At 34.9% G+C, this 15,211-nt stretch overlaps 1 protein-coding gene across 2 annotated transcripts in view; it reads left to right on the forward strand.

Moving 5' to 3' along the window:
- Nucleotides 1–14,653, forward strand: part of DNAJC10 (DnaJ heat shock protein family (Hsp40) member C10) — a 48,124-nt gene extending 33,471 nt beyond the window's left edge. For both annotated transcript variants that reach the window (XM_019752849.2, XM_019752850.2), the window contains exons 16-23: nucleotides 1,268–1,369; nucleotides 2,602–2,757; nucleotides 3,705–3,838; nucleotides 4,233–4,286; nucleotides 4,558–4,705; nucleotides 10,849–10,968; nucleotides 12,834–12,938; nucleotides 14,059–14,653. In XM_019752849.2, coding sequence (XP_019608408.2) covers nucleotides 1,268–1,369; nucleotides 2,602–2,757; nucleotides 3,705–3,838; nucleotides 4,233–4,286; nucleotides 4,558–4,705; nucleotides 10,849–10,968; nucleotides 12,834–12,938; nucleotides 14,059–14,070 — 831 coding nt within the window. In that variant the 3' untranslated portion in view covers nucleotides 14,071–14,653. The remainder of the gene's footprint in view (nucleotides 1–1,267; nucleotides 1,370–2,601; nucleotides 2,758–3,704; nucleotides 3,839–4,232; nucleotides 4,287–4,557; nucleotides 4,706–10,848; nucleotides 10,969–12,833; nucleotides 12,939–14,058) is intronic.
- Nucleotides 14,654–15,211: the final 558 nt, after the last annotated feature.

Here is a 15,211-nt window from a genome sequence, read left to right on the forward strand (position 1 = left end):
TCTTTTTTCATTATATTTGAAATTTCATTAAAAAAAGTTTAAAAACTAAAAGCTCTTTGGTTTTGGATGTCTTGTAAAGATGCTAAGCAAAAATACAATGTTAATTAAGACACCCAATACTTAACTTGAATTCTAGTTTTTCTACCTTTTAATCTCAACTAGGTATTAAGTAGCCTGTAGGAAACTGAGTAAAATGTAAGGCTTTAAAACCATGGCATCACTTCACCCGGAACAGGCCAGGACTGACTACTGACTGGGGGGTCTTAACCAAGTCACTTAGCCTCTCAGAACCTGTTTCCTCCTCCATGAAGCTGATTTAGTAATTTTAGCTGCTGAATAGAATTGTTGTGAGGAAAGATAGAAACTGCATGTTTAAGTGCTAAAAGGGCGCTGGGCACATAGTAAGCACTTGTTAAGTGTTAGGTTTAATTGTTTTATTGACATAATGAGTTATTGAAATTGGCACTTATTTTAACAAAAGTTTGATAAATGTTTCCATTGTTTTCTCTAAAATTATTTTTGAATCTTAGTCAAAGATTCCAATTTGCTAATAAGTAAGTGCTTGTCAACTTTTAAAGGTGTGAAGTTCAGCTACAGCAAATACACAGGGATCTCTTTATTACTTTTTAAAGAATAAATAAAAATTAAATCTTTAGAGAACTGTTTCCTGAGCTAGTAGTGTTCATGTTAAGTCTGAGGAGATTATAGTATTTTGTACCATAAAAGCTATCTTGAATATAAGAGTAAAAAGTGACCACATTCTTGGAGTATGACTCATAATTTTAATCTAAAATATGATTGATTACACATTATTAATATATTTCTTTATTCTTGCTAGTCTGTTTTCTTGATTTTCTTCTACTTCTAGACAAATTTGAATATTTATTAAGGTTTCAAAAAAAGACTTAAGCTAGAGATTAGCCTGCTGTTTACAGCCTCATGCATCTTGGTTCAGGAGAGTAAAAAGTGACCACCAAGCTCAAGCTCATAATTACCCATGCTCACTTTTCAGTGTTTCATGCCTGTGGATTTTATGCATAATGGAGTAGCTATAAATAAGGGTGAGGTATTCATCAGTGCACCTGTGAGTCCATTTTCTGTGCTGAATTTGTCCAGACTAAAATCTTTTAGTCACCAGTAATTTAGCAATGGGTTTTTTAAATCTTGTTGTTATTGTTACTTAAATAAAGGCAAGCTGGTTATAAATTTGAAACAAATAGGTAAAATGCATAAAATTTTGTTTAATTTGTATTCTCATTCTTAACAGTATAACATTCAAGCTTATCCAACGACAGTGGTGTTCAACCAGTCCAACATTCATGAATATGAAGGACATCACTCTGCTGAACAGATCTTGGAGTTCATAGAGGTATTTTAAGCTAATTTAACTATATAACGTAAGTTTTGGAGGTAACTTAAATTATTTTAAGTTCATGGCTATAAATCTTTCTGTGTATTTGTACACTTTGTATATTTAATAATGTTTAATAACAGGATTTATTCTTTTCTTGCCAAAATGTTATTTTCTGACAAAATGAATTTCTTAATTTTTTCTAATGTTTTATTATATACTTTAAATTCTGAGAATAAGTCTGTGTTTTTGTTTGTTATCTAGTTCAGTGTTGTGTACTTAGTAGACAACTATTTATTGAATACATGAAATTATACTTTCACATAAAGCTTTGCCACACCCTTTTCCTGTTTTCTCTGGTAGAACAACCACAGATTACTTCTTTTAGGTCCCAGATAGATGGAATAGGAGTGAGCGCAATACTATCCAGGAAATGTGTGGGTAATGGCAGTCTTACCCGTCCCGTCCCGTGTGTCCCCCCCCCGTGAAGGGCCTCTTTCAAGCCTGGGCAGCTATGCCAAGCCTGTGTTACTAGCACAGAAATGCCCTACATCTATAGCATCTCCTGTTTTGTTTTGTTTTTTTTCACTAGCGCTCGTAATTGACTTTAATAGTTAACAGGGGCCTCTTAAGCATGAAAAATTTTAGCTTATTTATGTAATGACCATTCTACTCTCTGTCCTACTCATCTCTCTCTCCTCTTCCAGAATAATAGTTTTGGTTTTGATTGTTTGCCCCAGTGAAGCTAACATCTTTGTTAATATTATCCAATCATGATAGACTAAAGCATTTGGAGCAAGTGACCTGTAGAGAGGTTGTGTAGTATCTCCAGTCAGAATGTCAGAAAAAGAGAATAGTAGGCTGTCCATTATTAATTAAAGGGCCATTTCCAAACCAGAATTCTATGGCTTATGTAGACATCTGGGCATTTCTTGGAGATCTTGCCTCATCTACCCATAATCTTAAATCTCTTTTCCCTACCTAAAATGATTTTAATGATACGAGGAATAGGAAGAAGTATATCTTGATTTAAAAAGACTAATGGTCAAAATCCAAACTTAAAAAATAAATTAGGGATCATTTCTTCCTTTTCAAATCATTCACTATAAATTCTCTTTAAAATATCCTTAAGTTATCTTTCTATTATTCAAAAACAATTTTTTCTAAGTGACAAATACTAACAATTTGCCAAGAATATATGAACAACTCTTTTTTTATGTCTCTTATAATGAAAGCTGTGTTGTCTTTAGGATCTGATGAATCCTTCAGTGATCACCCTGACACCCACCACTTTCAATGAACTAGTTAAACAAAGAAAACATGATGAAGTCTGGATGGTTGATTTCTATTCTCCATGGTGTCATCCATGTCAAGTTTTAATGCCAGAATGGAAAAGAATGGCCCGGGTATGGTGAAGTAGTTTATTTTAAATCGAACATTTACTAAGAATGTTTATTTATTTAACAGTTATTTTGAAACAGATGAGTGAACCCACTTCCAGATTGTAACTTAATAACAATTCTAATCATACCACTTAGATTTAAATTTAGTTTGTCTGATATGTGAATGGTTTAGAATAATCTACCCTTTTTTTGTGTCACCCCATACATATTTGACCAAATTTATGCCAAAGTCAACCCAAAGCTCTTTTATTTTCTAATAAAATTTTTGTACTTGTTTTTAGAGCTTAAATTATTTAGTTTCTTCACAATATTATGGGACTTAAAAGTAAGAAAAAAATAGCCTTGATCAATAAAACATTTGAATTTTTAAAATTTTATACAAATAGATGTGTTATAAATCATGAATAAATAGAAAGAAATTATTTACATACAAGAATGGAAAATGCAGTAGCTATTTTATATTTGTAAGATTTAAAAAATTGAACAAAGCTAAGAGTTACAGTGATTTCTAGTATCAACATTTAAGATAATACAATTTTGTGCTCTTTTCAATAAATTTTTTTAATTCAGTTATGAGTCAATATGCTACCTGCAACCCACATCTACATTTGAAAAAGAACTCTTGAAATACCACTGGAAAGACCTTGATTAGTTCTTGGTTTCAAACACTTTGAATTTTAGAAATAAATTATTTTCCCCATATAATAGGTAAATGAAATCAATTGTTTAATATGTAGTAATTGTAGTAAGTTCTTGACTACAAAATTAGCTTCCAGTTAATTACTATAAATATGTTGTAAGCCCTTTACCCATTTATATTTGATGAAAATCACAAATAATATAACTCTCATAGTGACAGTTTCTCTATTGTAAACATATATAAAATAGTTATGGAGGTAATTTTATTCTAATCACCTTGATCTATTTATCTCCTCTTTGTTCTTTTATAGACACTAACTGGACTGATCAATGTGGGCAGCATAGATTGCCAACAGTATCATTCTTTTTGTGCTGAAGAAAATGTTCGGAGATACCCTGAGATAAGATTTTTCCCCCCAAAATCAAATAAAGCTTATCAATATCAGTAAGTGTTGTCTAAAATTTGAAGACATTTATTACAGTCATTTGGCATAGCTCTTAAAAAGTGGGTAGGAATTTCACAGACAGTGGTAACTGGAGTAAAGGTTCAGAAACTAAAGCCTTGGCTATTTTGAGTTTTGTTGTTCCCATGGGTCTGTAGGAGATGTCCAGCAGGCAGCTAGACATTCAGATCTGGAGCACAAAAATACATTAAGACTAAAGAAAAATATATTTGGGAAGCCATGTAAGCAGTGTTCAAAGCTGAGCATACCTGAGTAGAGAGAGGCTAGATGAAATCATTCAACTAAACTTATCTTTTAAATTGCTATGATATTGTTTTTTGAACATATCTAATAATGGAAAATGTTTACAACTTACGTGTTTTTTTCTTTTTTCAGTAGTTACAGTGGTTGGAATAGGGATGCCAATTCCCTAAGAATCTGGGGTCTAGGGTGAGTAATTAAAATATATATCATTGTATAAAATAGAGTCAGTGCTGTTTGCCTTTCTCTTGTATCTCTAATTAAGTTTACTGTGAGTTGTTTAAAGATTCTAGCATTTTAAAGTACTTAGTAAAGAATAATTATGTACCAAGATAAGCTTGGGCTTTATTACATTGTCATTCTTTCAAGTCATTTTTACTTAGAAAGTATTGCAATATTATATTTTAGAAGTTTGCTTTGCTCTTATTTAACGAAAAATAATTTTGTTTTCTTGCCACAGGTTTTTACCTCAAGCATCCATAGATCTCACACCGCAGACCTTCAATGAAAAAGTTTTACAAGGGAAAAATCATTGGGTGGTTGATTTCTATGCTCCTTGGTGTGGACCTTGCCAAAATTTTGCTCCAGAGTTTGAGCTCCTGGCTAGGGTAAGTCTTGTCTATCGATTTAAATAAATTGTAGTTACATGCAGGTTTTAATAATTAGATAAAACATTTTAAATACAATTTTTATTTTTTTCTTAAACGTTTCTTCTGTTTTAAAAACTCCATTTCATTTCGTTGACTATAATCTCTGCAGTAGATTTCATCCCTTAAAACTTTTAGCTAACATCTTCTCTGCCTTGGCTGACATCATCATCTACCTAACCTTAACTGCCAGAAGCCTCACTGCTGCTGCTTCCCTATTTCCTTCCCCTGCCACCATTACTCTGCTGCCATCCAGGCAATCACAGATCCTACTTACCAGTTCTATCCTAAGTGCCTTTCAAATCTGTCATCTCCTATCCATGGCCTCTGCTAGCCTCTTTGGTCAAGCCATCATCATTGCTCGCCACCTTCTCACCTGTGCCTTTTAACTAGTCTCAGGTTACCAGCCTACCTTCTTCAGTTCTGCCCCGGTGATCTTTTTAAAATATTGTCTTCTCTGGCTTCCGGTTAACGAAGTTTCTTGATATGCATCTTTGACTACAGGTCGCTGATCTGATTCTTTCTGCCTGTTCAGCTTTATATCTCTCCCCCACCCCACACTTTACAGCGGAGTATAATACTCCGCTGAATAAGTACTCCTATGCACATGCTGTTTCCTCTCTCTAAAATGGCTTTTCCTTACTGTAGTCATCTGGATTTTTTTTCTCCTTATCCTTTAAAACCAGCTCCAACGGCACTCCTGTGTTCTCTGCCCGTTTTAGTTAAACAGTGTTGCCTTGATGTCTTATACTCCATCATCACACTTATCCAATGCCTGTTAATTATTTATCTAGATATCTGTCTCCTCATAAGACTGTGAGCTTCTTGAGGGCAAGGTACATGTGTTCTCTATATTCCAAGTATTTAATTCAGTAAATGCCTATAAAATTAAACTGAATACATAAACTGAATGTAGTCTTAAGTTTTTGGGGTTTCTTTCATAACAGTTGTATTAATGACCTAATCCTGAATGATAGGTTCCTTGCCTCTATACTCGAGAAACTTTGCCAAGGCCTGCAGAACACTCAGTAGAGTGAGAAAGTCAGTTCCAGTCCCACCAGTCTAAACGGCTGAACATCTCTCATCCAAAGTGATTTCAAAGCTTCTATGAGTCATAAAAGATTATTTTAGTTATTGAGTGGTCCTTCAAATAGAAATTATTCATTTTTACCATGTATACTTTCTTTTCTTCTTAAGCCTCCTTTTTCTTCAATTCTTTTTTGTTGTTAAATTTATTGAGGTAACCTTGGTTAATAACATTATATAAATTTCAGGTGTACAATTACACAATAGCACATCTGTGTACTCTTCCGTGCTCACCACCTGAAGTCTAGTCTCCTTCTGTCACCATGTATCTGATCCCCTTTTCCCTCTTTGTCCTCCCCTCACCTCCCTTCCCCTCTGGTGACGACCATTCTGTTGTCTGTATCTATGAATCTTTTGTTTTTTTTGTTCGTTTGTTGCTTTTTGTTTTATATCCCACATATGAGTGAACTCATACAGTTCTTTTCCTTTTCCATTTAGCGTAATACTCTCAAGATCCATCCATGTTGTCACAAATAACAATATTTTGTCTTTTTTATGGCTGAGTAGTATTGCATTGTACGTATGTACTACACCATCTTTGTCCAGGTATCCATCAAAGGACTTAGGTTATTTCCATGTCTTGGCTGCATATATATTGATGAGTTCCCTTTATCATTATAAAATGTGCATCTTTGTCTCATGTTACCTTTTTTTTAATCTTGAAATCTATTTTGTCTGATACAAGTACTACTACCCCTGTTTTTGTCTACATAACATTTGCTTGGAGTATCATCTTCCACCCCCTTAACTTTGAGCCTATGTTTGTCTTTGGTGCTGAGTCATGTCTCCAGCAGGCAACATAGTTGGATCTTGTCTTTTATTCCATCCTGCTACTCTGTGCCTTTTGATTGGTGAGTTTAGTGCATGTAAATTTAGGGTGATTATTGATATATGAGTACTTACTACAGCCATTTTATCTTTTGTTTTCTGGCTGCTCAGCTCCATTGTTTCTTTTTCCTTCTGATTCTGACTGCTATTTTAGTTCTGTGGTTTTCTATAATTTTTTGTTCATTTCCTCTCTTTTTTACGGTTCATGTCTCACTTCGGGATTTTTGTTTTGTGGTTACAGTTAGGGTTGTGTAAAATGTTTCATACACACAATAGTTCTTTTTCTTCTGATTGCCTCTTCATTCACCTGTACCTGTTTAGTCCTTTTCCTCCTCCCCTTTTATGATGTTAGTTGTCACAAATTACCCCTTTTTATGTTGTGCATTTGTTACCAAAATGTTGTAGTTACAGTTAATGCCCTTTTCCCCCTTTAACCTTTGTGTTATAACTGTTTAATAACCTATTCTGAAATGTATTTGCAGTTTTCTGCTTCTGTTAATTATCTTACTCAAAGTTTTGTATACTTTTGTCTTTTGGTTTCCAGTAGAATATCTTCTTTCAACATTTATTGTAAAGACGTCTTGTGGTAGCAGTTTCTCTCAGCTTTTGTCTGTCTGGGAAAGCCTTTATTTCTCCTTCACATCTAAAGGATAACTTTGATGGATATAATTATCCTTGGCTGATGGTTTCTCTCTTTCAATATTTTGAATGTTTCCTTCCCCTCTTTCCATCTTGTAATATTTCTGATAAATCTGATTATAATCTAATATGCTTTCCTTTGTAAGCTATAGTCTTTTTTTCCCCTGGCTGCCTTGAGAATTTTTCCAATTAGTCAGATAGTTCTTGTAGTGTTCTTTCCTTCTTTCCTTCCTTTCCTTCCTTTCCTTCCTTTCCTTCCTTTCCTTCTTTCTTTCCTCTGAGGTCTCTCTTCTTCCTCCCGAGTCATTTCTAGATTTTTGTCATCGAGTGCACTAATTCTTCCATCGGGGCTGCTTTGTTTCCAGTGCTGTCTAGGATTTCTGTTCAGTTCTTTTTCATGGTTTCAATCTGTTTAATAAATAAAGTGGTACTTTACCAATTTTATTTCTGAGTTCATCGAACTGCCTTTCTGAGTTTTCTTGTGTATCGCTGAGTTTCTTCATAACTGCAATCTTATATTCTGAGTCATTCAAATAATAGTCTTCCATGACTTTAAGTTTGGTTTCTGGAGACTCTTTTTTTTCCTGTGCTCCCAAGTTACCTTGGCTGTTCATGGTATTTGATAAATTTGAGGTAGTGACCTCTTTTACTTAGATGCTATTTTGCTCTCGACAGACAGTTCAGTAGGTTGATAAGTAGGATACTTTCTTTGGATTTCCAGTAAGTGGTGCTATAGTACAGTTGTTTTTTGTTTGTTACTTGAAATATTTGTGCCTCTGGGATCATGGTGGAGCAGTGTCACTTTGGTTCAGGTGCCACTGGTGGGTGTACACTCTGTCACTATCTTGCCTCACTTATGGGGCACTACCATTGTAGTAGGGATATGTGGCAGGTAGTGGAGAACCAGTTTTGTAAGCTCCCAGAACTGCTTCTTTTTTCCATTGTGTTTTTTGGCTTTACTGGACTGTGCTGGGGTTTGTGCGGGGCGGGGGGGGGGGGGGGGGGGACAGGTTTGCTATCCTGCGGGCCCACCCACCTGCTAATAATGGCTGCTGGCTGCTGTTTTGTTGAAAATCTCCCAGCTACCTCTACCCAGTTCTGCCACCATGGGGAGGGGGCAAGGGAGATGCCTTTTCCCGGAGGGAAACTGCTTCTGTCCCTCTTAGACCTCAGGCCAGTAGTATGAAGGCTACAGACCAAATCCACTGCTGCTGTGCTTGCTGGAGTCACTGTGGGCGTCAAACTGCATCTGTGGCTCTATCCCTGCCCGTCCCCTGTCCTGCCTCCCCTACTTGTTCCAAAACCCACCTTCATAGGTCCTGACGTGTGGATCTTTGAGGCATGTTTGTGGGTTGAGCTGGGGATCCTTATTGAGTTACAGTTCAGCTTATTGTAGATTTAAAGGGAGAAACAATGGTGCCTTCTCACTCCATCATGATGTTGACGTTGTTCTCCAACAGTTCTAACAAAATGTTTGAATATAGCAGAAAATTATTAAATATAGAAAAGATCATTATTCGACAGATCTTAAGCACCAAGTGAAAAGCATTATGCTAAATACTGGGCTACAAAAATAGAAAGACAAAAGTTCCATGTCTTTAAAATTTTATACTAGTGGGCAAATAAAATGCAAATAAATATACATATAATGCAACAGGATCATTGCTGTAGTGAAATTAGAGTGAGGCAAGAACATAGGAAGAAGAATGACGGAGTCATGCTAGGAGGAGGCAAAGGGCTCCACAAAAGTAATATTTGAGATGAAAATTACAACATGACTAGGAGTGTGGCACTTAAAAGGCTAGAAAGTACTGTAAGCAAGGAAGAGAGTATTTGCAAAGATGGCAGGGATAAGAGAGTGCGGCATGTTCGGGGATCTTCACTGTTGGTCCACTGTTACCAGCATATAAACGCAGAAGGGGAATGGCAAAAATGGGGCTCACGAAATAGGCAAGGAGGAGGAGGTGTAGTCCACTTCCTCATGCTTTGTACACTCTTCCTGAGTGATTGTGTGTTGTTCAGAATGTGTTCTATATAAGCATTAGAGGACAGTTATTGGTTATAGCAGAACCCATTTTACATTTTAGGCAGATCAACTGGGGGGACTGAACACAGGCCAACAAGGTCTGAGAAAGATATTGAGAGCACCCAAAACAATATGGTGTCCTCCTTTAAGTAATTGAAAATACAAGTCAACTAATATATAAAATAAACATTTTGGACATGATGTAAACCTTAGATTTCTAGTTTTATCTGAATCTCTGACCTTCAGTATGAGTGTGTGCATACATGTTTCTGCATGCAGCTTTGCTGGTGCCCTAACACAGGTTAGTCTACCTATTGAGTTACTCCAGCCTTGGGAACAAAACTAAAGGCAGAAAAGATATTTTAATTGTCCCAAAGTCAGAGATGATAACGTGAACCAGTATTAAGGCAGTGGGTGTTAGAAAGAATATGAAAATACAGGAAAGATATAAGACTACAATTTCATGTTTGATGATGCTAATTGTGGGAGAGAAAGGAATCTAGGATGGCACTAGTTTCTGGCTTGAACTAAGTGAGTAATAGGACAGAAGAAAGAGTAGGTTAATGGGGAAGGATTCATTTTAGAAATGTTGTGTTTAAGGTGCTTACTTCGCTGAAGCAAGCCAGTACGTAACTGAAGTGAAATTGAGGGAAGAGGTTGGGGTTTAGCAGCATGTAGGTGTATAAAACCTCCCTTGAGAGTGTTCACAGTGAAAAAATTATTGACCAAAGATGGATCTGTAATTGAATATTATAATTTAAGGGGCAGGTATAGAAGGAAGCCCCCTTTCTAGAAATGAAGAACAGCCATAGTGTAGGAAAGCCAAGAGAAAATACTGATAAATACCAAGAAAGAAAAGAGTAAAGGAAGGAGTGGTCAGCAATATCAGGTATTAAAAAGACCGAGTAGTGTCCATTTGGTTGGGCAAAGAGAAGTCATTGGTGCAGTTTCAGCGGAGGAACCAGTAAGAACAGAAGTGAGACAAAAATCTGTTGCTAAATAAATAACGAGAAAAGTGGTAAAAGAGTCAACTGCCAAAAAAAGAGAGAAGCAGGGTGGTACTAGAGGAACCAGGGCAGTTATGGAGGAAATCCTTTTTTGATCATATGTGTATATGCTGACGAGAGTCAGAAATCTGACAGGGAGGGACTGGACAGTGTGGCTGGAGTAGTGAGCCTTCCACAAGATGAAGAGTGCGACCTCAATACATGAGGCCAGAGAAAGATGGGGTGAAGACAGGTGTGGGTACTAGAAAGAAGTTAAGATAGGTCAGGGTCAAGCTTCTCAATTTTCTTGATAAGGCAAAGGAGAGTTTTTTGCTATTGGAGAGGAAGTGCTGGACAAATAGGAATTTAAGTAAGAATTTGGAAGCAATTTTGTTTGAATGGAAAGGATTAAAACTAAGTTTTTTTAAATAACAAATCCTTAGATATATAGATTTGAAATTTTTAGTATCATATTGCTTGTGGTTGCCAAAATACTTTATGCCAAAGAGAATGGCAAAGAATATTTTTCTTTTTTTCAGATGATTAAAGGAAAAGTGAAAGCTGGAAAAGTAGACTGTCAGGCTTATGCTCAAATATGCCACAAAGCTGGTATCAGAGCCTATCCAACCGTTAAATTTTATCCCTATGAAAGAGCAAAGGTACGTACAGGCTTTTCCTTGATGTTCCTCTCCTTTAGCAAGCCAACCTCAAAAGATTTGTTTTCAGTCTGAGTAATGCTTTTTTCTAGTTTCGTCTCCCTTTGTCGTTATCTTATTGCATATCACTGAAACAAGCTCCTGCATACATATACACTAAGTGATTTTAAAAGTTATTTTTTTTTGTCTCACAGTTGATAATGATCTCCATTGCCTTAAAACTTTTATACTCAATGAATAGGAAAACTGTTAAAGAAACATACCAAAATACTAATAGTGGTTTTCTGTGGGTGATAGAATTCAAGGTAATTATTTACTTTCTGTGAAGATTTGTATTTCCTACTTTCATAGAATTAACATATATTACCTTTATAATTACTTTTTTCCATGAAAGGATAATAAACTATTATAATACTTTTGAAACAGCCTTAGTACCCACGCATTTATCTTGAGGAATATTGATTAATGGTTTAGACTACAAAATAAAAGTTAGAGTCCCTTGGTTCAGTCATAATTCCTTTTTTGGTCACTGACAATAAGCTTTTTTTTTTTTAAACAAGAAAACTAAACATCTACCAATGGGTCTTAAAATTCAGGTGATAACTTCTATGATTATTGATACAAAAGCATGTGTCTTTCACCCAGTATAATTGCTAACTGAAAGTACTATTGACCTTTGCCATTTTCCCAAGTAAAAGAATGTCATTTTTGACAATAGAGCTGTGATAAAATAAATATTGCCATGTATTCATGTTTCCTGGTGAAACATTTGAAATAAATAAAATACATAATATATACTTTTTGAGAAAGAATATCAGATTAAGATCTCATTTATTAGTAATTATAATACATGTTGAAATAGAGTTAAGTAAATGATGGATTTCAGAAGTCTAGAATTGTCCAACATCTAGATTTTTCAGTGAAGGATTTTTGATTAGCTTAAGAGGCTAACTCTATCTTAAAACAGTTTAGGGTAAGCAGAACTTGAGGGTAAAGGAGCTTGTACCAGAGCCTGAATCTTTATTCCTTTGGAATCACTAGCTCTACTTCCCAATTCTCAGAACAGTTGAGATATAGGTGACATAAATATGGGCCTTTTCAGGTAAAATGATGTTTGGAAAATATCAATACAATGAGCAGTCACAGAATTTACCAGGCCATAGAGGAAGCTGTTTGAAAAGGTGATGTTACTCCTATGTGTCCAGAGGAGTCCAGAGGACAGATTAGGACCCAAAATTACCCTGTCCAAACTGAAAGACGGGGTGACAACCAGAAGTCTAGGCCAGATGAGAAGTCCAAAGCAGAATAATGATTGGAGTAAACAAATGCAAACCTTGGTGGGCAGTTAGTTAACACAAAGAAACAAAATCCTAGCATACAAGTGTGGGGTTCCCACCAGGAAGAATGAAACAGGTAGCTCCAGATCCAAAATAGCAGAGTATATTGAGTATATCAACCTCTCTCCCTGGCTTTTCAGCCACCTTCCTGCAGTGGGCAGGTGAGAACCAGAAGGTATACGTTGCTCTCCATTGTTGTAGTTAGTCAAGGTTTTGTCTGTGCCAATGACTGTATTACATTAGACTGATTTGAGTCCTCCAGGGTATTTTTTCTTACACAATTTAGATGTTTAGAGGCATGTGAAGTTAGCAATGCATTTTCCCCAATGAATTATTTTACATGTTCCCATAACAGTATTGTTAGTATTTACTTCAGGTAAATAATGGGTTACCTGTGCTTTTGCAGCATTATTTCCTTGAAGAAATTTGAGTTTCAAACACTTGGAACTTTAAGGAATATTTAGTCAGGTTTCTTAGATGGAAATGTCATGTTTTGATTAGAAGCTTAAATGAAAGTGTTTTTCATTTTAGAGAACTATTTGGGGAGAGCAAATAGATACCAGAGATGCAAAAGAGATTGCTGCCTTAATACATGAAAAATTGGAAAATCTCCAAAAACACAGAAAGAGAAATAAGGTAAGGACTGAGTCTAGAGCTGACTTTGGCAAACATTATCTAAAGTTATTCTTACTATACATTATATGTACCATTACACAGGTAAAATTAAACATGAAAAAGTAAATAGTCGGAAATGTGTTCTTTCAAAACATGAGAATCAGAATGTAGCCTTAAACACTGAAATGCTTAGAAATTTGAACAGGTGAAACCATTTAACAAAAAACAGTGACTGTGGCCATAAGGTATTTAAATTTGGTTCAAATGTAAATAAAGCATTGACTTGTTAGGAATAAATATACTAGAGCCTCATAACACATTTTCAGTACCAAATTTTCTTTTGTTGGTATAGTCAGGCCTTATTCATCTTGGTCTCTCCTTGAATTTTTAATCTATCAAAAAGCAGTTACAGCCTTTTTCCTGCTGTTCTTCAGAAGAGCGGTTTATTGTTTTTCTTCTTTAAATTATTTTCATTCTAGGACACACTTAGACATACTTAGTAACAGATCAAAGAGTCCATGAATGCTAGAGTACTTTTCTGAATGGAATTTAGTACAATAACATACGAGGTTTCTTGGATTTTTTTTCCCCTATAAAGTGAAAGGACAAAAGAACAATACAGTTTCTGGAGAGGGCTAGAGACATCTTGCTTTACAGAACAATAGTAGAACTACAGATGCCAGTATAGATAGCCTTACAGCCTGCTTCAAGAATCATATTTTATCCACATCTTAAAGACAGAAAAGAGATACTTCTGTATCTTTATTTTCTTAGATTTAGTAAACAAAAATGTTTTTCTGATGGTTTAGCTATGTTAGTTTTCTCAAGATATTTTATTTTTTAAATTGTGCCTTTTTTCTCATTAAACATTTGAAATAGAAAACACTGTTGGTCATAAACCAGAATATCATAACTGAATTTAAGTTAAGAGTATATCAGATATGACTTTGAAAGTGTGTAAAACTATAATGGGTAGTATCTGCCATAGGCAAGTCAGAACTATGTGGTATCCTTTTCATGTGATCCATTAAATAAGAATATTGAGTATTTATTTTTGAGAAGGTAAGATTTTGGTTAAAGTATATTGTTTTAACTTGTTTTAATATTATAAACTCATGTTTCCTTTCTCTTTCAATTGTAGGATGAACTTTAATGATATTAAAGATGAAGAAAAAATTGAAAAATTCTGACAGAAGATATCTTTTTTTAGACTGTTACTACATTCTTGATAGGAACAAATGAACATTATATTGGACTTGTAATTGCACTCTCTGAATTCTGTATAGCATTGGTATGAATGAACAAACGGTCTGCAGACTTTCTATAGAGGGCCAGATCATAAGTATTTTAGACTTGTAGTCCATATACAGTTCTTCATCACCTATGCTATATTTTGTTTTGTTTTCAACCCTTTAAAAAAATGTAAAAACCATTCTTAGCTGAGGACCATACAGAAATAGGCCACAAGCCATATTCAGACCATGGTCCATAGATTTGCTGCCTCCTGGAAATGATGTGTAGGCTGGCTGGCTAGAATCATGAGCCTGCTCTGCTGATATACATGTACATGTCTAACTTGTACAAAGTAGACTATCACTTAAAGTTTTGTGGCTTGACTAAAAAGAGAGAACTTGGTTTTCAGTCACCCGTTCTAAAAAGTCTCTGAAACTGATTCCCTAATCATATTCCATTTAAAAAACATGATGTGGATAAATAAACAGCCTATTAACATGCTATATTAATTATAGTGAAGAGATTCTTCATTTTCTTTCCTTTCTTAAAGGTTAAACAATTTATTTGAATTTTCACAATTGAGAAAAATTTTCTGTAACAGTAAGTAAAATTCTGTAGGTTTCTACAGCATTCAGAAATACCTGAGGAAACAATTACTTATAGCAATTAATTGCACATTGTAGAGTATTCCAAATATATCAAGTATTGAGGGTTCCATATTTTAAAGATGTGTTAATTTATTTTCTGAATATTTTTCATGAAAGTTTTCCCTGTGATTGAAGCATTTTTCCTGTGAAAGAAGCATCTTTCTAATATTTATGTTTTTGCCTTCTGGATTGTTTTGATGTGTATCCTTTATTTACATTTGCCTTTTTTCTTCATAGTTGTGGTTTTTCACTATTCTCTAATCTCTTCATTCAAACAGGAAAAATAACTTTGTAGTTTTTTTCACTATAGCTCATAATGATACTGTAGTCATTCCAATTGTTAAGTTACTATTGGAGACCGCCATGTTCAGATAAATATTGGCAAAATAACTGAAGTTATTTTTGTAAGAAAAT

This window comes from Rhinolophus sinicus, linkage group LG01, assembly GCF_036562045.2.
Source record: "Rhinolophus sinicus isolate RSC01 linkage group LG01, ASM3656204v1, whole genome shotgun sequence".
NCBI lineage: Eukaryota > Metazoa > Chordata > Mammalia > Chiroptera > Rhinolophidae > Rhinolophus > Rhinolophus sinicus.